Here is a 23,217-nt window from a genome sequence, read left to right on the forward strand (position 1 = left end):
AAAATGACTGTCAACACATCTGCTATTTCCAAGGCCACCTCCTTAAGTACTTTGGGATGCAGCCCATCAGGCCCTGGGGATTTATCGGCCTTCAATCCCATCAATTTCCCCAACACAATTTCCCGACTAATAAGGATTTCCCTCAGTTCCTCCTCCTTACTAGACCCTCTGACCCCTTTTATATCCGGAAAGTTGTTTGTGTCCTCCTTAGTGAATACCGAACCAAAGTACTTATTGAATTGGTCTGCCATTTCTTTGTTCCCCGTTATGACTTCCCCTGATTCTGACTGCAGGGGACCTACGTTTGTCTTTACTAACCTTTTTCTCTTTACATATCTATAGAAACTTTTGCAATCCGTCTGAATGTTCCCTGCGAGCTTCTTCTCGTACTCCATTTTCCCTGCTCTAATCAAACCCTTTGTCCTCCTCTGCTGAGTTCTAAATTTCTCCCAGTCCCCAGGTTCGCTGCTATTTCTGGCCAATTTGTATGCCACTTCCTTGGCTTTAATACTATCCCTGATTTCTCTTGATAGCCACGGTTGAGCCACCTTCCCTTTTTTATTTTTACGCCAGACAGGAATGTACAATTGTTGTAGTTCATCCATGTGGTCTCTAAATGTCTGCCATTGCCCATCCACAATCAACCCCTTAAGTATCATTCGCCAATCTATCCGAGCCAATTCACGCCTCATACCTTCAAAGTTACCCTTCTTTAAGTTCTGGACCATGGTCTCTGAATTAACTGTTTCATTCTCCATCCTAATGCAGAATTCCACCATATTATGGTCACTCTTCCCCAAGGGGCCTCGCACAACGAGATTGGTAATTAATCCTCTCTCATTACACAACACCCAGTCTAAGATGGCCTCCCCCCTCGTTGGTTCCTCGACATATTGGTCTAGAAAACCGTCCCTTATGCACTCCAGGAAATCCTCCTCCACCGTATTGCTTCCAGTTTGGTTAGCCCAATCTATGTGCATATTAAAGTCACCCATTATAACTGCTGCACCTTTATTGCATGCACCCATAATTTCCTGTTTGATGCCCTCCCCAACATCACTACGACTGTTTGGAGGTCTGTACACAACTCCCACTAACGTTTTTTGCCCTTTGGTGTTCTGCAGCTCTACCCATATAGATTCCACATCATCCAAGCTAATGTCCTTCCGAACTATTGCATTAATCTCCTCTTTAACCACCAATGCTACACCACCTCCTTTTCCTTTTATTCTATCCTTCCTGAATGTTGAATACCCCTGGATGTTGAGTTCCCAGCCCTGATCATCCTGGAGCCACGTCTCTGTAATCCCAATCACATCATCTTTGTTAACATCTATTTGCACAGTTAATTCATCCACCTTATTACGGATACTCCTTGCATTAAGACACAAAGCCTTCAGGCTTGTTTTTTTTAACACCCTTTGTCCTTTTAGAATTTTGCTGTACAATGGCCCTTTTTGTTCTTTGCCTTGGGTTTCTCTGCCCTCCACTTTTCCTCATCTCCTTTCTGTCTTTTGCTTTTGTCTCCTTTTTGTTTCCCTCTGTCTCCCTGCATTGGTTCCCATCCCCCTGCCATATTAGTTTAACTCCTCCCCAACAGCACTAGCAAACACTCCCCCTAGGACATTGGTTCTGGTCCTGCCCAGGTGCGGACCGTCCGGTTTGTACTGGTCCCACCTCCCCCAGAACCTGTTCCAATGCCCCAGGAATTTGAATCCCTCTCTACTGCACAAGGATGAGGGCATTAGAGGGGTGATGATCCCAGGCAGCGGAGGCGCTCAGGTCAAGATCTCCCTGTACGTGGACGACGTAGCCATCTTTTGCTCGGATCCGCAGTCGGTCTGCAGATTGCTCACAATTTGCGACCAGTTTGAACTGGCCTCAGGAGCGAAGGTCAATCGCAGCAAAAGCGAGGCCATGTTCTTTGGCAACTGGGCCGACCGATCCTTTATTCTCTTCACCGTTAAGCCAGATTACTTGAAGGTGTTGGGAATATGGTTCGGAGCGGACGGGGCGGCGCCAAAAACTGGGAAGAGAGTATCGCCAAAGTGAAGCAAAAACTGGGATGGTGGAAGCTGCGCTTCCTCTCCATGGCAGGAAAGAACCTGGTCATCAGGAGTGAGGTGCTCTCGGAGTTGGTACACGTGGCACAGGTCTGGCCCATCTCTTGCTGCTGTGCCGTGGCAGTCACCCGGGCCGTCTTCCACTTTGTCTGGAAGTCCAAAATGGACCGTGTCCGCAGAGACACAATGTACAAATCTTTGGACAGTGGAGGAAAGGATGTTACTGATGGCCACCTTTGTGTGCGGCTGCATCAAGCTGTGCACAGAACCCCGGTATGCAAACACCAAGTGTCACTACGTGCTGAGGTTCTACCTGTCCCCGGTGTTGCGAAGGATGGGCCTGGCCATGCTGCCGCGAAACGGCCCCACCAGCTGGACCATGCCTGTCCACCTGTCCTTCGTGGAAAAGTTTTTCACAAAAAACCCGTTTGACCACAAAGCCATAAAACAGTGGTCAGCACGTAAGGTCCTGGACGCCCTACGAAAGAAGGAGAGGGTGGACCCTGTTGGGTGGTTCCCTGAGCAGACTGTTGAACTCGTTTGGCAGAACGTCTCATCGCCAGAGCTTTCACACAAGCACCAAGATGTAGCTTGGTTGGCGGTGAGGAGGGCCCTACCCGTCAGAGCGTTCATGCACAGCCGGCGTCTCAGCAGCACGGCATGGTGCCCCCGAGTCGGCTGCGGGGTGGACGAGACTGTCACCCATCTCCTTCAGGATTGCGCCTTTGCAAGGCAGGTTTGGAAAGAGATGCAGTGGTTGCTGTCGAGGTTCATCCCGAGCAGCTCCATAACACAGGACTCTGTGCTCTACGGACTGTTCCCAGGGACACACACCGAGACAGACATCACCTGCTGCTGGAGGGCCCTCAACTCGGTGAAAGACGCACTTTGATCTTGCCGAAACTGGGTGGTCTTCCAGAGCAAGGAGATGTCCACGTCTGCGTGTTGCAGACTGGCGCAATCCAAGATCCAGGACTATGTGCTGAGGGACGCACTAAAAATTGGTGCAGCCACCGCAAAGACACGGTGGGGAAGAGCCACAGTTTAAAGCCCTTCCGCCACGGTAAACCCAGGGGATGGAATCAGTATAAAACTCCCCTCGGGCTGCAATGGTAAACCTTTTGTATACATAGAGCACCGTGACCTGCAAACACCTATGTAGTGCCATGTATAATGCAAGTTCTGTTGCGTAATGCATGTTGGAAACAAATGTAACTGTACCCTCACTGCGCACCGTATGGTGACACATGTAATGTAACTTGATGAACGTACCACAATGTATCCTGGATTGTATGAATCGTACCTTGAAATGTAAAGTAAAGAAATGTATTGAACGGAACTGCGGTCAGCATCCAAATGTAATGTATGCAATTGCTGACCGCATCCAAATGTCCTGAACTGCTTTCGAATGTATTGTGCAAATTGTTATATGAATAAAGTATATTTTGAAATAAAAAAAAACTGTGATTGCCAAAGAATAGGATTCTGGTAGTTAAACTTACCAATGGACAAATCTGCCGCAAACACGTGGATCATACAAAAAGGAGGTTCAGCAACCCCATAGAAGAAGCAGAGGAAGAACAGGATGTAGAGTTCACTCCTCCACAGGTGACGTTCTTTTATATTATAGGAGTACAGTTGATGGGAGATGTGCAGATTACGCTTCATAATATAGAGTTTGGTAAATTGACAGTATTGGCAGCCTATGGACATGTGCATCTACGTATGTGCCATCAGCTTGAGCTTGCTTGTCCCCTGATACAGCAACTCGGTCCTTATGTTTCTGCAGAAGAGTCCAGCATGATTCAAATCTATCTTTAAAAATAAAAGAAAGCGAGAAACACATGGAGGCCACTCTCTCCAAGCAAGAAGGAAACAATTAGGCAAAATAAAAGTATTTTTTGGTCTGTCTGCCCTGCAGCGCTTGACAAAAGGTACACGCAATAAAACAACAGCTCAATAGAAATGAGTGAGCAAAATGATGGCTTCTATAAATAATATATCTAACAGGTACACATTTAAGTGGAGAAAGTGAATAAGTAGATGTTAAAGAAACATTTAAATGTACTGTCACCCATGCGCTGAAACTTACAGAGCATGTTACTTATAATTCCCATTAATATTCTGCTGCTTTTCCACAAAATTCTTTGCATTTATAAATATTGAGAAAACATGTTTGGTTAACATGAAGATGAGAACAATTACATACCATCTGACTCTGTGGTACCTTCAGTCGAATTGTGGGGATTGCTTTTATCTGCTGAAAGGTAAGAAAATCAGGTAAGGAGGTATCAGAACAATAAGACAATTACATTTTTTTCTAAATAAAATATTTTAACTTACAGGTGGATGAGTCTTCTGTAATCTGGAAGGGGCTTTGCCCTGCCTTTGTTGTGAGTAATTCTGTGCTGAATGTTGAGTTTAGACTGGATTCTGTTTCATTTTCTGTTGGTGGAGAAAAAGGTCAGGTTTTAGAAGATCATTAAAGGGATCTTGCAAATGTTTTTTTAAACAAATAATAACCTTATTTTGTATAAACCTTTATATGTATTGGATTGACTCAGTTAGTAGCACTATTGCCCCTGGATCTGAAAGTTATAGATTGGAGCTCAAAATCGAGCCTAACAATCCAGTGCAGGACCCAGGGAGTGCTTCATTGTTAGAGGTGCTAATCTTCAAATGAAATATGAAACTGAGGTCCTGCCTCTTAGTGTCATGGGATATTTAGCATTCATGTGAACTGTTTGAAAAGTAACATGGATTTCACCCAGCCAACCTTTCTCCCTTATTCAAGATTTCAACCAGCCAATATTACCCCCATAATCTAAACTGCCAAAAAAACAAAAATGATCTGGTTTCATTGCCTGTTTGTAGGATGTTGCAGGTGCAGAGTTGCTGCTTTGTTTACCAATATTGCAACAGTCACGACTACAAAAAATGATTCATTTTGTGCAACACCTCAACTCACTTTGACATAATAAGGCTCCATAGAAATGCAATTATTGTATATAATCATGAAACACATTTTCCTACAGCTGCAACAAAGTGAAAGGAAGTAGTCAGATATCTGAAAGATGAACTGACTTTTAAAAAATCCCTTTGCAGTAATAGAATTTAACTAAACAAAGTAAAAAAAATTCAGTAACAATTCAAATTCTATTTTATGATAATCCTATTTTATGATATTAGGGCCATAAAACTATTTTTACAGAACTTATGGGATGAAACAAATGTAATAAGGATGTTTTATAATCTATTTTTTGGTTCGAATCTTTTAATTTAATTACATTAGATATACAGCATGTTTTGGGCTGAATAATCACTTAAGTCAATCAGTATAATTTATACCAAATTCAGAAAAATTTAAAAGCATTTCTAGTGATTTTAGAAATCTTTTTGGATGCAGATAGTTTCCGACAACATCGGTACAGGGGTAGGCCATTTAGCCTCTCGAGCCTGTTCTGCCGTTCAATGAGAACATGGCTGATCTGTGACTACCAGTGACATTTTGCAGTGCCGTTTCTTCTGGTTTAGATCTAAAGCTAAATGATTTAACTTTCCTTTCAGTGTGGAAAGACTAAATTGGTGACAGTTCCCGAGATACTTCTTATATGGGAATCTTAAAAAAAATTGCTCTTTCGTAATTACTGCTAACTGTTTAACTTAATCACAATGAATTACCATTTGTAAGCAGTGTGGAATCTTCGATTGATGTGAGGAAATCATCTGTTAAATTAGAAGGAAAATTAATAAGTTTTTACATTTGTTCCAATAAATGTCTATTTCTATTTAAATTTTGCATTACAGACCTACACGTTAGACACATTGCATTGTGTACATTATATTTCTTTTTACAAGTAGTTTGCAGAAATATATATATTTCAAATTTATTCATGGGTGTCTCCTCCTTGGATTCCATTCTTGCTGATATTCTAGATGTTTCTGAGTATTATTCTGTCATCACTTAATTGGAATGCACAAATTTGGCTTGTCCAAGTCTATAGTATTAGCACCATTGGCAGCCCTAGTGTGACAAGTGGACCAAATTTGATTTTGTGAATTGTATTCAACACTTGAGGCAAGAATTCTTGAACTCACCTGCACACCCACAACACATATATACAATAATGCCCCATTTAGCTATATATACAGCCCACCTCTTATAGTTGGTGTTAACTTATTTTCCCCCTCTCTGTGATGGATGGTAAAACTAAAAACTGAAGTAACCAAGATATCTTTAAAAAACAGGCAATCTCCATTTAGCAACTGCTTCTCCTAATTGTTAATAGTCGCAACCGGAGTCGCATCTCTAAAGGATTAACGAGGCGCGAACAGCTCAATGAAACCGCTTGAAGACCTGACTTTGCCTGAAATCAGCATAGCTTTATCATTGTTAAATACAGGGTAAGTATTTATTTAACTGCCCAAAATAGTCGACCTGCTTAACTACATAAAATTGCATAGAATTACACAGAATTTTATAACACAGAAACATGACATTTGGCCCATCAGGTCTATGCAGGTGTTTATGCTCCACACGAGTGTCCTCCCACCTTACTTCATCTCACCCTATCAGCATTGTAAAGTCCTGTCCCCTCAGTACAGATTCACACGAGGCATGTAGTGAAGTCAAGGTCACTGTGGACCTGCACCTTTATTTCACAGCCCTGGAATGCTGCACTTGCCTGAGACCTGTCCTTATATACCTGTCTCTTGCAAGTGCATCCCTGGTGGTAAGGTATGCTGGTGGTTACAGGTCATATCTTATTGCAATCATGTATAGCATGTTAGGATACAGTTATATATAATAATGTAAGATACATGACAAGCATATCATTCGATTCCTTTCTCTTTCATGTACTTATCTAGCTTTTCTTTAAATACATCTATTCTAATCGCCTCAACCACTCCATGAGGTAGCGAGTTCCACATTCTCACCACTCTTTGAGTAAAGAGGTTTCTCCTGAATTCCTTATTGGATTTATTAGTAACTGTCTTGTATTTATGGCCCTTAGATTTGGATTATCCCACATTATAATACAATTGGTTTTAGGAGTACCTTGGGTGCTATCCTCCTCCTCTATGCCTGTTTTAGGTTGCTCACTGCCAGCTGTTGAATCTGGGATGAAGGTTGTGGCAAGGTCTGATCATAAAAAAATGACTCAAAGTTAAGGAAAAAGCAATATCATTCATAAGCTGTTTAAAAAGCTGCAGTAGTGGCTTACTAGTACACTGAGTTAGTGAACTAATTCACTGCCGTGCAGAAGTAGACCGATTCCTGCAATTCCACAATCTGATTTTGGAGGATGAGCCAAGTGGAATGAAGGCATTTCCCAAGAAGGATAGGCTTCAGAGAGAAAATGAGAAGACAGGTCTGTCTGCTCCATCCTGTGACACCTTCCAATGGCATTTTAAGAACATCAGTGGCAGAGACCTTTCATTGTCACTCTATCGAGAAATCATAGGAGGACCTCAAGGTATTAGGGTAAAGGAAGGCACAAAATGGGCAAATTTTTTTGAAAAATGAAAAAGTTAGTATAAATCCTGGAAATTATTGTTTGATAATTAATGGGCAGAAAATACAGGTAGTTCCTTTCTGCTGCAAATGTGATGATGTTAATTAACTCTGTTCAGCCACTAGATGGAGCATCTTAGGAGATGGGATGGTCTTAGCTCAGGAGAATGTAGCAAATGCTGCCTGACCCGCTGAGATTTACAGCATTGCCAGAAGAGGCGAGAGCCCAGGGGCAGCACGGGCCAGCCCACACTGCGATATGTGTACGCACTGGGTCTGTGCAGCAGAGCTAGTCTCCAGTCGTCTTGGTCAATCCTTGCCACTGGACCAAGACCGAGCTCTGTCAAGCCCGTGTGGTGGCTGGTGTGCAACGGCCACCACACGTTAAAAAAATCCACGCACAGGCATCTTCCACCCTTCAACATGTAGTTCCGGACGTATATTAAGTCCTTCATTGAAACACTTGTGAACTCAACCCTTTTTGGCGTGGAAGCAAGTCATCCTCGTTTCGAGGGACTTCCTATGATGATGAGCAAAATAGCTCAAATGGGCTAAGGGCAAAATCTCATGGCCAATTGGAGTGGAGCAACCCGCTTAATGTTTTGCCTGTGTCACTCTTATAGCCAGTAATCAGCCCAGATGTGTGCTGTAGAAGAGGGAGTACAGAGCGTATTAACTGCACCCACATTAACACAGGTGGATGAGGCTATTTGCAATCCAGCCACATTAACAGAACTAAAAAAATTGTTTTTTTTAAAGTCATTCAGTTGGTCCAAAGGAATTGCCTGTGCCAAATATAATATTCATTATATACAAGTTGAAAAGCCAACATTTTTAAAAATGATATCTGATAAACATATTTTGCTCACAAGTGACAGAGGTGATGTTTCCATCCACCTCAATCATTTCTGGGGATATTGTACAAATGTTTGCCTCTGAGAGAGAAGTGCCAATATCAAATAACGCACTGAAACAGATTGAATCTGACCTCTCACCAAGTGCTGCTTTTATTGAGCATCAATTGGTACAGAATTTCTTTCTCAGCCATTAGGTGGAGCATCTGAGGCAAATGTCTCAACTCAGGAAAATACAGCAATGGTGGCCAAAAGCAGCTGAGCATGCAATCTCAGGGTGGGGGGCTAAAAATTAGAGTGGACTCCACATCCTATTCTCCCATCCTCTAAGCTAAAGGAAGGATCAACAACAGGTTGTTGTCATTAATGAACCTTTTTGAAAAACGAGATAATGTATTGTTTTCTGCACTAATTCTGACATTGGCTTTCGTGCCAATGGACTAAATTGTATTGCCAAATAAGTGAGCTTCAGATTCCTAGTTACTGCACCTACGCTTCCCATTTTGGAATAGCACTGAGAAAAAATGTCAGTGTACAGTATAGTCTCAAATGAGACAGAATAAATTACCATTGACAGTCTGTCACTTGTAAAATCATTAGCAAAAGAATAATACTTGCATAATGACATTTGCTAAAATAATCACTTCTACCCCTACTTTTTTGTGAATTTTATGGTCAAAGTTAAGTGATGTTAGTATTGGGGAATGGGATACTTTCCATTTTGTTCTCCTGTATCAGTTTCAAGCATTTTGAGGTCAGCTATAGCAGTTAGATGGAAGTAAACCTCTTTGAGCAAGATTGCCAGTTTGTGCCAAATAAGGGGTAGTTTGTGTTGTGGGCCCAGTACCCACTGGGAACTGAAGTGAAATGATCCAAACTCAGTTTGCTTTTACAAGGCTGTAAACTCACAATTGGCTGTGGAAGTATTTTGTGTGCTGTTTTCCTGAGTGACTGATTCAGATAATTCACTGTCGGTTGTTGATTCTGGCATGGAGGTCGTGTTCATTTCTGATCATAAAAATAGGATGAGAAATTAATGTTTAGTTACCCATCACTAAAATGAGGTATAAACAGGAAATATGTCTGTGGAAACAAAATGCACCTACAGAACAATCCAGTGCTTTAACTCAACTACTTAAAAAACAACAGTTAAACTGCTTGAATTATGGAATACATTCTATTCTTTATGAAACATTTGGCAATGTTTATTGCAATGTAGTAAACAAGGAAAGTGAAAATAACATGATTACATTTTTAAAATTCAAGCAGAAAATATATTTGGCTAAAGTTTACTTTAAATATGCAAATAATCGCTTTCAGAGCCTTTAAAGAAATAGTATATTGTTACAAGTGGGCATCAATTATGTTTAAGTCAGTCATATGCCCCTGATAGTCTCAAATTGTCATCTCAAATTGCTCCCACCACTACCACCACCAGCGACTGATCTGTAATCATAATTATTTCACCCTATGTTAGATAGCACAAAATGCTTTCTTCAGACACAGTCAAAGTTTTGGAAAGACATGGGCCTAGAAATTCTGCTGACACTTTTGAAGCAGCAGAAGTGCAGGAGGTTAGAACATTGGCCTGTTGCTATCTCCATCCAATGGGATGGAATCACTTAAATATGCAGGTTGGGTGCCCTTGCCTGTCAGGGATTGGAGGGGCACTATGAAAACTATCATTTGGGATTGATTTCCTTAATTTTCTTCATTCATGGAGCCTTCTTAAAGCCCATAGCAGGACCTATGCCTGCTCTTTTATAAATCGTGATAGCCTAGTGGTTATGGTACTGGACTAGCAATCCATGGTTATGAAACTGAATTCAATACCTTGTGGGCAGGAAAAATGACCATGAAAGCTGGTGGATTGTCATAAAAACCCATTGGTTCACTAATGTCCTTCAGGAAAGAGAAACTACCATCCTTACCTGGGCTGACCTACATGTGACTTTAGTCCAACACTGCATCGTCCTTTTCTTCTTCTCTTCCATGTCTGGTGGTACATGAGGCAACCCATTCTGTCGATTTATATCCAGGAGATTGTGCTCTGGGTCATTTCCGACCTGCCCACGTAGCAAAGTCCCTTATTACGTGGGCAGGGTGTTAGCCTGACTCATAACTTCCTACCAAGAGAGCTAGCTAGATGTGGTGAGGCGGGGCGCCAACAAAGTCTCTGAGCATTTGCTCCAGGTAGTCATCAAACTCACATTGTCCTGCAAGTCGCCTTAGCTCGGCGACGTAGCTCGCCACTTCCTGACCTTCAGATCGCTGGCACGTGTAGAACCGATACCTCGCCATCAGCACGCTCTCCCTCGGGTTAAGATGCTCCCGAACCAGTGTACATAGCTCCTCATACAACTTATCTGTAGGTTTCACCGGAGCCAGAAGATTCTTCATGAGGCTGTAGGGGTCGGTGTCCCGCAGACCGTGAAGGTCAGGACGTGGCGAGCTACGTCGCCGAGCTAAGGCGACTTGCAGGACAATGTGAGTTTGATGGCTACCTCGAGCAAATGCTCAGAGACTTTTTTGTACTGGGCATTGGCCACGAGACCATCCTATGAAAACTTTTGACTGTAGAGACACCAACCCTCAGTAAAGCCATTGCGATAGCACAGGCATTTATGTCCACCAGTGATAACACCAAACAAATCTCTCAGCACACAAGTGCTAGCAATGTTCATAAATTAACTGGAACTGTGTTTGCGAACAGAAATGTACAGGGCAGAAACCATAAGTCTGCAACTGCCAGCAGACCTCAGGTGACCCAGATGACTCAGAGTCCGCAACAAAGGATGAATGCAAGGCAATTCACACCTATGTTCAATATTTGCTTTTCAAAATGGTTATCCAACTTATTTTTATGTTCTGTTCCACCATTAATAGGGCATTCCATGTCCTAACAACACTGTGCATTAAAAATTTCTCCTCACCTCTCCTTTTGTTGTTCTGCTGATAGTCTTAAATATATGCTTTCCGGTTACTAACTCACTGACCAATGAAAACAGTTTTTCCTTGGTTACCTTATCAAAAACCCCTACCCTTTCCCTCTTCATATCCACCAACCTGTTCACCACCCCATCCCCCTTTTCCCTCTCTACCCTGATCTCCCCCTCTCTTCCCATTCCTTCCCTCTGCTTCCTTCTCTGACTTCCCTTCTCACTCCCTCTCTATTCGCCAACCCCCTCTCCATATTACCTCCTCCAGTTTCCTTCCTCGTACTCCTCACCCCCCCCTCCGCCCCCCCCCCCAGCAATCTGGGTCCAGTTATTCACGGCTTGATCTGAACTGCAGTTGGTCTTGATTCCCCATATGCAACACCCCAAGAGATCATCTAGTATTTGAAAAAAATCAAGTAATATTTTCTTTCGCCCCCTTCAGCGAGTGTGTGGTGTTTTCGTAAAGTTTATGCGGGGTTTTGCAAGGCTCGCAAAAATACTTGACGTGGTCTTGACTGTCTCACTTGACATTTCTCCTGTTTCCCCTGCATCACTTTTGCAGCCTGCACCTCAGAGAAACTGAGTTCAGAGTGGGCCAGACACTGTAAAGAGGATGTGCAGCCATACAGCTTCAATCTGCACCCACATTACCACAGGTGGAGGAGGATGTATGCAATTCAGTCACATTGACGGGAGGGTGAAAAAGTAATTGTGTTAAAGTATACTAGTCTTTCAATTTGAAACAAAAACTCACCATTTGCACTTTGAGTGTACGACTCGGTAGGTCCAAGGGAATTGTCTGTTATAAACAAAATATGAATTATATACAGGCCGTAGAGATAAAAATGCCTGAGATTTTTTAAATTGGATATTTGGTAAATATTTAGGTCACAAGTGACAGAGCTGATGTTTTCAATGGTGTTGATCTCTTTGACATTTGAAAACATTTCCTTGAATTTCACAATGCTTTTGCTAATTGTACCCAGTTCTGGAGTTGGCATATATGTTGCTGTGAGAGAAGAGATGTCAACATGATTGTGTGGCCTCAAACAGCACACAGAGTGAATTTGGTCCCTCATTACTGCACTAACTCTACATTGATTAGTAAAAACATCTATTTTTTATAGAATAAATATAAATCTGAGCACTGTTAATACAATTACGATGATAAAGATTCTACTCACAGTTGTTATTAAATCTGAAGGTTGCTCTCAGAGTCTTGTTCATTAGACTCTCATGACGAACCAAACAGTCAACTCTGGATTCCTGGTCGTGTACTTTGATTTTCAACATACTGATTGTTGTAAACTTTGTCCCTTTGTTTTCTAGTTTATTTTCTGTGTGTCCTGTGTTTAAAAAAAAAGATGGATTTGTTGGAAGAGGATTGTGAAGTACAGATCACTGAGAAATTCCTGTAGTGAGATGGCGATTAACCCTTACTTACTGCACTTTAGACTCCATTCAGTGGCAGCATTTGTGCTGGACCTGTAGCACCCTCTAGTGTGACATTCTTTATACTTATTCTTTATGTTGTCAACAGGAATTTGTGGCTTACATCAGTTGGAAAATGAAAACTGCCAGTAAGTATATAAATCAACAACAGCTTTTAAAGTGAACATTATGTTTCTGAGTAGTCAAAAAAAAAAGTCCCTGCACAATCTTTTAAAGTATTTAAAAACATCTTTATTCTAACCATTGAGATTGGCTCAGCCTTGGCTTTGTAGCAGCACTCTTTCCTCTGAGTCAGAAGGTGGTGGGTTCAAGCCCCACTCCAACAAAGAATCTAGACCTCAGTGCAGTACTGAGGGAATGCTACACTGTTGGCAGTGCTGTCTTTTCGATGAGGTGCTAAACCAAGGCCCGTCTTCCCTCTCGGGTGGATGTAAAAAACTATTTTAAGATGGCCTGTGGTGTTCTGGCCGATATTTATTCCTCAACCTAAATAAAATATTATCTGGTCATTATCTCATTGATGCTTGTGGGACCTTGCCGTGGGTAAATTGGCTGCCACGTTTCCTTAGATTACAACAGTTTATATTCAAAAGTACTTAATTTGCTGTAAAGTACTTTCAGACGCTATATAAATGAAAGTTCTTTCTCTTCTGACTCAAATGTTGCTGTCATCTTTAATTCTCTGAAGTACTTTTTGGTTACATAATAAAATGTTGGCTTGTAGAAGACTGAGGATATCGAAGTTCCGAAAAGATTTATAAGGATGTTACAAGAATTGAGAAGATACAACTGTCAGGAAAGATTGAACACTCTTGGGCTTTTTCTCTGGAGAAGAGATGATTAAGTTAGAGGTCTTTAAAATTGTGAAGGGGTGGATGTGGAGAAACTGCTTCCACTTCTGGATGAGTCTCCTTACAGATTCTGATTGACTAGCATATTTCAATTTTTATCTGTTTGTATTTCAGATTTCCCACTTTCCCCATTATTGGTAAGACACAGAACATACAGCTGTGATAGGGTCTGCCACTGTATCATCACACTGCTAATGGAAGGATGATGTGTGTAAACATGATGGGGTTGAAGAAAAAGGAGAACATGGAAAGAAAAATAAAAGGGATACAAACCCCAGTCACTATTGAAAAGTTCCCTACCATGCAATTCCAGTCTGTTGTTCAAGAGCCAGGTTATTTGGGGCATTGGCTTGCTTCCAGTGGTGAGACAACTGATCACCATCTGCTCACTTCCCTTCAGCAAAAATTTGGTGATGTTCAGCACAGGAGGAGATGGTGGTGCTGGGGAGATAAGAAAGATGCACAATTGCTTTGAAATGCTTCCATGCAGACTAAATCTCTTATCAAATGATAAAAACTTGAAAAAACAATGAGTGTTTTCCTCAACACTGGCTTTCACTTCCTTCAATCAAATGATTAAATATTATTACACTTTCTTATCCTTCCATTATACATACCTAAAACAGTGAGGTACATTTGTTTGGTTGCGATTTGGTGGTCATAATGTAAGCAGGTATACAAGCCGTCATCCTCCACTGTGGTATTGAGCAGGGTGACAATTAACCTTGAGCTTGAGTAATGCACTAATTTGTATCTTCTGTCCCTTAGCGCTGTTGAAAAAATAATTTCTTAATCAGAATCTTTATTATTAATATCCAACCAATCATACAGATATCTGAGAATATGAATGATGTCTTCACTGAAAGATGAAGCTTGAACATTCTAAAATGTTAGAATTTTTCATCTACGGATTATTTTATTACTTTTGACTGATAGTTGTTCATCCTGTTCTTTATCGCAGCCATTATTCCTACAGTAGGGCACCAATAGATGTGAAAAATGACAGTTTTAAAATGGTTTACGTGATGGCAACATGAACCAGATTAACAATATAGCGGCAGTCTATTTTTCTAACAGTGTAGCTATATTGTGTTGCCACAAAACACTCCCATCTGTGGTCTATTCGCACGCCAAGATCAGTTAGCTTACTAAGTAATTCCAGCATGCTATGTCTTAACGATAATTACCAGTAAACTTATGACTGGTACCAGACTTGGCTTTACCTGCAAACTCATGAGAAACAGAAACAGAAGAATATAAATTGTATACTATTGTCCTTCTAAATGAACTGTGTTTACACTAGATATATAAAAAATACTAATTGAATAAAGTTACTTAGGTAAACAGGCAAATTATATTCTTTTTAGGGATTGGTTCCTGTGTAGTTGATGTGTAATCATTGTTGAAACAAAAAACAAAATACTGTAGATGTTGGAAATCTAAAAAGAAAACCTGGAAAATGCTGGAAACACTGAGCAGGTCAGTTAGCATCTGTGAAGAAAAAAGACGAGTTGTGACATTTTACTTGTAGTCCCTTCATCAGAGTGATGAAGGTTCCACACCCAAAACATAAACTTAGCTGTTCTCTCCACAGGTGTTGACTGATCTGTTGAATGATTCTTGCATTTTCTGTTTTTGTTGCAATCATTATGGATATACTTGAAACATTATTGTAATGTATGCTCACAGGTTTGAATGGCGCACCATCTTGCTGTCCAAAGGAGGTGGGTCCCCAATGGAGTGCTCTCTACGCGGGAGTCCTCCCTTTATTTATTGGGGACTTGACCTGGAGAGTGTTGCATGGAGCAGTCCCGTGCAATACGTTTTTAAGTTGGTTCATGGACTCCCAGGCTGCCTACAATTTCTGCAGTCTGGAGGAGTCCGTGTTCCATGTTTATGTTGTATGTGTGAGGTTGCAGCCCCTCTTCCATTATTTGAAGGGGCTGCTCCTCAAATTCTGCTTGCACTTCAGTCCCACACTCCTGATCTTTGGGTGCGGAGGGGAGCGGGCAGGTCGGAAGGCTTCCCCGTAGGACTGCTCCTGGGCATGGCCAAGGTGGCCATCAACTGGTCCAGGCAACGGGCGGTCGAGGGGGTCGTTCAGCCCAACTGCCTGCCTCTCTTCTGCAGTTACATTCGAGCCAGGATGTCCTTGGAGATGGAGTACACGGTGTCCACCGGTACGCTCGAGGCCTTCCACAAGAGAGGTGGGCACCGGAGGGACTGGAGTGCATCATCACCCCCGGCAACCAAATTTTAATTTGATCCTTAATGTCTAAAGTTTAATTTTTTAAGTTTGTCAGTTTTAGTGCCCCTCTTTAATCAGGAGGCACTTGATTTATTGTTTTACAAAAATAGTTGTAGAGCTATTGAGTTGGGAGTGGCTCAGCCAGTCACGTGATATTCACAAGACTCAATAAAACCCCAGCCAGTTGGGTTCGGGGGATCCATGATGAGGCATGTGATTGTGAGCCTGGTGGATGAACAGGTAATGTGATTGTTAAACCTTTGCTAATAAACCAACTAGTTCTTAATAGCAATTTGTTGCTATGAATTCTTAAGCAAAGAACCTATGAAGCAAATGCATTACAATTATCAACAACATTTCAAAGAAAAAGCCATTCAAATAGAAGTAACATATATGATATCCATTTCTGTAATGGTGCTTTTATGAAAAAGCCTAACAGATTGTATAGTACCTATCATCTTAATAAGGAACTGACTTGTAAATAAACTGCATTAGTGCGATAGCAATGTGAACTCAAGTCCCCACACAGTGTGATCTAATGATCTATTTCACTAGATCACAATTGACATAGACGAAAAAACATGGAGAGAGCAGAAATTCAGAGAGCAAGAGAACTGTGTTGGTCTCATGGATCTAGGTTGAAACTGGTGTTGATTTGTAAAATTACCTATTTTAATGTATGTAACCTTTAAAAATATAACTTTACATTGGGCTTATATTTATGTCTCTTGCTAAACAACATTTTCTTGCTACCTGTATTAGTATATGCTGAGACACAAAGGAATTGCAGAGGAGGCACTAATAACAAATTGAGGAGAAATGGTGAATATGGTACAAAAGGTGAAGCAGATCATTATTTTGTCACTATATCTAGAACAAGCTAAGTTGTGTCAGACCACAGCTAAGTCTGTACAGTGGTTTCACAGGCTGTGGACAGGAAGAGCTTAAACATGCAGACACTGCATTCACTGTCCATATACAAAAACTGCAAGCTAAAGGCCTGGCCACAACATCACAACTGAAATATCTAATGTAGTTTGAGAAACATTTCTGCATGACTTTGACTTTAAAACCTACCTCTTTGACCAAGGTTTTGGTCACGTCCTAATATCTCCATATATGGCTCGGCGTCAAATTGTATCTGATAATGCTCCTGTGAAGTACCTTCTATGTTAAAGTTGCTATATAAATGCAAGTTGTTGCTGTTGGGTTAATCTGATTAATTAATTCAGCACAGACCGATGACTGAACCTGGGAATTTCTTGCTCTCTATATATTTCAGTCCCAAGACCGATTCTTGAAGGTAATTTCATATCCTAATAATCTTCTGTGTAAAAAAAAATCTAAGTGCTCCCTTCATTGTTTTTTTGCTGATTTTAAAATTTACTGATCTGGAAATAATTTTTCCCTATTTACCTTATAAAAAACCCTTAAAATTTTTAACACTTTTACTATTATAATAAATAAAGAATCTTAGTAAATATTTCAGGGAATGATAGACCCATTAGTTTGACTTCAGTAATAGGTAAATTGTTCAAAAGGATCATAAGAGATGCATGATCACCTAAACAGAGAAGGAGTCATCAGGGATACTCAACACATCTTCTGGAAAATAAATTTTTGTTGCACTATTTGATCAAATTTGTTGAAGGAGTGGATAGAAACATAGAAAATAGCAGCAGTAGTAGGCCATTCGGCCCTTCGAGTCTGCAACGCCATTCAATGTGATCAAGGCTGATCCTCTATCTCAACACCATATTCCTGCTTTTCCCCCATACCCCTTGATGCCTTTTGTTTCTAGAAATCTATCTATCTCCTTCTTAAATATATACTTGACCTCCACAGCCTTCTGTGTTAGACCACCCTCTGAATGAAATATTTTTTCCTCATCTCAGTCCTAAATTTCCTACCCTGTATCCTGAGACTGTGACCCCTTGTTCTAGACTTCCCAGCCAGGGGAAACATCCTCCCCGCATCCATTCTATCCAACCCAGTCAGAATTGTATACCTTTCAATGAGACCCCCTCTCATTCTTCTAAACTCTAGTGAATACAGGCCTAGTTGACTCAATCTCTCCTCATATGACAGTCCTGCCATCCCAGGAATCAGTCTGGTGAACCTTCGCTGCACTTCCTCTATGGCAAGTATATTCTTTCTTAGGTAAGGAGACCAAAAGTGCACACAATACTCCAGGTGCGGTCTCACCAAGGCCCTGTATAACTAGTAAGACATCCTTGCTCCTGTACTCAAATCCTCTTGCAATGAAGGCCAACATACCATTCCTTCCTAACTGCTTGCTGCACCTGCATGTTTGCTTTCAATGACTGGTGTACAAGGACACCCAGGTCCCTCTGTACATCGACACTTCCCAAGCTATCAACATTTAAATAATACTTTGTCCTTATGTTTTTCCTACCAAAGTGAATAACTTCACATTTATCCACATTATACTGCATCTGTCATGTGTATGCCCACTCACTCAACCTATCTAAATCGCCTTGCAGCATCTTTGCATCCTCCTCACAACTCACAATCCCACCTAGTTTTGTGTCATCAGCAAACTTGGAAATATTACATTTGATTCCCTCATCCAAATCATTTATATATATATTGTGTATAACTGGGGCCCAAGCACTGATCCCTGTGGTACCTCACTAGTCACTGCCCACCACCCCGAAAAAGACCCATTTATTCCTACTCTCTGTTTCCTGTCAGTCAACCAATTTTCAATCCATGCCAAATCATCACCCCCAATCCCATGCGCTTTAACTTTGCACAATAACCTCTTATGTGAGATTTTATCAAAGGCCTTCTGAGAATCCAAATACACTACATCCACTGGTTCTCCCTTATCTATTCTATCAGTTAAATCCTCAAAAAACTCCAGTAGGTTTGTCAAACATGATTTTCCTTTCCTAAATCCATGTTGACTTTGTTTAATCCCATTGATATTGTCTAAGTGTGCTGTTATCATATTATTTATAATGGACTCCAGCACTTTTCCTATTACTGATTTTAGGCTAACCGGTCTGTAGTTCCCCATTTTCTCTCCCTCCTTTTTTAAATAGTGGGGTTACATTTGCCACCCTCCAATCTGCAGGAACTGTTCCATAATCTATGGAATTTTGGAAGATGACAACCAGTCATCTATTATTTCCATGGCTACCTCTTTTAGTACTCTGGGATGCAGATCATCAGGTCCTGGGGATTTATCAGCCTTCAGTCCCAGCAGTTTCCCCAGCACTACTTTCTTACTAATAATAATTTCCTGTAATTCCTCTTGCTTACTAGACCCTTGGTTCCCTTGCATTTCTGGGACGTTAATTGTGTCCTATTCCGTGAAGACAGAACCAAAGTATTTATTTAATTATTCTGCCATTTTCTTGTTCCCCATTACAAGTTCTCCCATTTCTGTCTGTAAAGGACCTACATTTGTCTTCATTAATTTTTTTCTTTGTACGTACTTGGAGAAACTTTTGCAGTCGTTTTTTTGTGTTCCTTGCAAGTTTACTCTCATACTCTATTTTTCCCCTCTTAATCAATCTCTTGGGTCTTTTTTGCTGAATTCTAAACTGCTCCCAATCCTCAGGCTTACTACTTTTTCTGGCAACTTTGTATAACTCCTCTTTGGATCTAATACTATCCTTAATTTCTTTTGTTAGCCATAGTTGGGCCACTTTTCCTTTTGTGTTTTTACGTCAGAAAGGAATGTATAACTGTTGAAATTCATGCATTCGTTCCTTAAATATTAGCCATTGCCTATCCACTGTCATGCCTTTTATTGAATCTTCCCAATCTATCATAGCCAATTCATTCCTCATACCTTCGTATTTCCTTTTTTTAGATTTAAGACCCTAGTTTCGGATTGAACTACTTTACTTTCCATCTTAATAAAGAATTCAATAATGTTATGGTCACTCTTTCTTAAAGGACCCCGCATAACAAGACTGTTAATCAACCCCTTCTTGTTACACAATACCCAATCTAGGATAGCCTGTTCCCTTGTAGATTCCTCAATATACTGGTCTAAAAAACCATCTCGTACACTGTTGTAGGCATTAGGCACCTGCTGAATATATCAAAACCTAGGGAAGCGGCACCTGTAGCATAAGGATAGAACTAAATATGTAACTCTAATACCATAAAAATGGCTACCCGTGAAGCTGAAATAGACCGCATTCCTGGAAACTGATAATTGTTGTTTCCCACACACAGGACTAACAAGCAAACTTTGCAGATGTCTCTAATCAGCCAGGCCTCAGACGAAATGTTCTGGTAGGACAATGTGACTCTGTAACAGGATTAAGATAAGGAGGCTACCCAAAGACAGCACCCAAGGACAGTAAGATAAGGGGGGTCTGGACCATGTTACAAGATACATGAGTCATTCCTAGCAACACACCCCTTAGCAACACATCTCTTGGCAACACATGAGCCACTTTACGTTTAGAGACTAACTCTATCTATTGGTCGAATTGAATCTATAATCAGTATGATTGGATAGTATCCAGCCGAAATGGGCTGATGTAACTGTCGTAAACTGTTGTAAAACATATAAAAATCCATGAAACCCTTTGTTCGGTGGAGAGTGGAATACCTGGAGTTAACCAGAGGCTCTCTCCCCACCGGTGAAATAAAGACCGCTTTGGTGTTGGAACCGATTCTGAGTGTTGAGTGATTCTTCCGAGAAAACACTAACACTAACAGTACACACTTCAGGAATTCATCTGCCACAGTATTATGAACTGGTTTGGCCAGTCTATATGTAGATGAAAGTCACCTATGATTACTGTAGTACTCTTGCTACATGCATCTCTAATTTCCTGTTTGATTCCTGTTGGATGAGGATAAACCAGTAAACATTGTCTACCTGGACTTTCAGAAAGAGAAGGTACCTCACAATAGGTTTCTCTGCACGATAGAATCTTGTGGAATTTCTCCCCCAAAATGCTGGGCCTATTGAAATTTTCAAGACAAGATCGCTAGATTTTTGTTAGGTAAGGCTATCAAGGGATATGGATCAAAGGCAGGTAAATGGAGTTGAGGTACAGATAAGTCATGATCTAATTGAATAGCAGAACAGGCATGAGGGGCCTGTTTCTACGAACAATAATGTTCTTGCTTACCTTGGATATTGTTAAAGTATATAACCTGCCGCCGCGGATTTGTCCACTCGGTAAATGAATTCTCACTGCTATCCATCAGACAATTGAGAACTACTGATTCCCCCTCGATCACAGTGATGTTCTCTCTCTGCAGGGTGTGTGAGCTTGCTGGAAGTAAAAAAGGTATGTGAAGATTTTTTCAAACAAGCGCTTGATTTACATGCATTTCATAGGAAATGTGACTCCTTACAATCCTGCTGTCTGAAGAGACAATTTCTTTGACAAATCCAAATGGTTATTCTAAGGTCCTTTAGAAAGTCTTGTGAGCCAGAAATGTATTTAAGGACTAAACAAGGTATTGTAATTGTCAGTGTGTAAGCAACTTGGATCATAGCTCTTTGAAGCTTTCCAAAAATATTGGGGGTAATTTATTGAAGTCAATGGAAAGGAAAATCAAGAGAGGTGTTTAACGGGCAGCTGATCTGATATTGTGCGTTTGACACTATTGCAAAAAGCTAAAATGACCCCATCTGAGTTAATTATAGACTCACTCAGCTACTGTCTTTGAATTAATCATGATTACAAGAATCTCTGGCTTATAACCATAAGTTCCTGATAGTAATTTCCCTTTAACAATAATCCTATTTGAAAAAAAGCAGAACATTTTTGATTTTATAATACGTATAGAAGATGCTAAATAACCATGTTTTTTCCCCCTGAACCTCCTCCCGAAGGAAGCTTCCAGCAATATTCAGCAACTCCTTGCATCATGATGAATTATAAAAGGGGTTCACCATTTCATTCCCTAGGTAGTTCTGAATATTGGTTTGTTACCAGTTTCAGCGACAATCACCTTTGATGTTTAATTCCTTGAAGTCAATCGCCAAAGAGATCATGATAGACTTGTTTTACTGTTGGTGCTTCTGGAAGTGAAAAATTGATGCTCTTTATAATTAGGGTAACTATGACTGCCAAGAAATTAGGTAAAAGTTTAAAGACAGACTCTTCAGTAACCTTATGCCCTGTGTGACACATACACACTGCGTTTGCATGATTGGTTTTTCAACCTTTGCATAACCCACAATTTTTTTCCCTCCTCTCCTGAACTCACTGATTCCTGCTAGATACAGTTCCACAGCTGCCAGACGCCCCCCTCCCCAACCTCCAAGTGGCCATTTTGCGTGTGTGACACACAATGACTGTAGACAAGGCATTTGATCTTGTGGGTTTTACAGCAGAGCCTAACCAAATAATTCAATACACAGTGAATTGAATCTAGGACCCTTCCTGCTCTATATGTATTTCAGTTCCACATTGAACAATTGCTTTAACAATTGAACCATTGGGAAAGTAGCATGACTACTGTATCTGCACAGGTCTCAGGAAAGAAACTGGTTGCACATTTTTGGAAAAATCAATATGCTTGATGAATTTAGTAAGATATAACTATATATAATCTATTTCTGTATTATATTTATCCATATGCAGTACAATTGTGACAAGCCATATTAATTAAAACTCTTGGGTAATTTGGATATTCCCAAAATGTGCTTTCCCAAGTTTATACATAGTACCAAAGTTCTGCAAATTTAGAAAATCACAGAAATTCCCATTTGATAATTTAAAATACAAACTGTGTAGCATGATGGGAGGAAGTGAGAGAAAAAGCAGATTATGATAGTGCAAGCATTGAAGGGAGATCACATGTGCCGAAAGTTTGTAATATGACCAGGATGAAAACTGTGACTTTCCAACAGTCATCTTGTTTGCAGAACTAAAAGAAAAAGGCATTTAAGAAGAATGCTAGTCTGTAAGATTCTAATTGTTGCAACAAAATGTGAAAAGGAGAAGAAAAATAAAATAACGCAAGGATTGTGACGTTTTAATGCTTTGATATTTTCTTTAAAAAAGGTTGCTATATCATAATCTTCCCTCCCCCACCTCACTCTCGGTAACCACAGTGGTCTTTCCTGTGTGAATGCAATTACAAAAAGTTATGATTCATTGTTAACACTTGAAAAGCCCCCTCCGGAAAATTATTTAGATGCAAGTCAATGGGTTTGTCAAAGCTATGTAGGCTATAACCTTGAATTATTCACATATCTATTTTAAATACATTAGGGGTAAGATGACTTTTATTTTGCAATGCGCCACCCCCAGCTAAATGTTTAAGTCAAGACAAATGAGTCA

The 23,217-nt window shown here is 40.6% G+C and overlaps 1 protein-coding gene across 1 annotated transcript in view; it reads right to left on the bottom strand.

The window, feature by feature from the left end:
• LOC139275911 (cytotoxic and regulatory T-cell molecule-like) overlaps window positions 1-23,217 on the bottom strand; it is a 65,345-nt gene that overhangs the window by 36,462 nt on the left and 5,666 nt on the right. Inside the window, exons 2-11 of the mRNA XM_070893127.1 lie at window positions 21,049-21,195; window positions 14,292-14,444; window positions 13,975-14,115; window positions 12,556-12,717; window positions 12,126-12,170; window positions 9,342-9,440; window positions 7,105-7,206; window positions 5,745-5,789; window positions 4,407-4,508; window positions 4,273-4,323 (exon numbers count right to left, since the gene is read on the bottom strand). Of these exons, the coding sequence (XP_070749228.1) occupies window positions 4,273-4,323; window positions 4,407-4,508; window positions 5,745-5,789; window positions 7,105-7,206; window positions 9,342-9,440; window positions 12,126-12,170; window positions 12,556-12,717; window positions 13,975-14,115; window positions 14,292-14,444; window positions 21,049-21,195 (1,047 nt within the window). The remainder of the gene's footprint in view (window positions 1-4,272; window positions 4,324-4,406; window positions 4,509-5,744; window positions 5,790-7,104; window positions 7,207-9,341; window positions 9,441-12,125; window positions 12,171-12,555; window positions 12,718-13,974; window positions 14,116-14,291; window positions 14,445-21,048; window positions 21,196-23,217) is intronic.

Source organism: Pristiophorus japonicus, chromosome 11, assembly GCF_044704955.1.
Source record: "Pristiophorus japonicus isolate sPriJap1 chromosome 11, sPriJap1.hap1, whole genome shotgun sequence".
Taxonomy (NCBI): Eukaryota; Metazoa; Chordata; class Chondrichthyes; family Pristiophoridae; genus Pristiophorus; species Pristiophorus japonicus.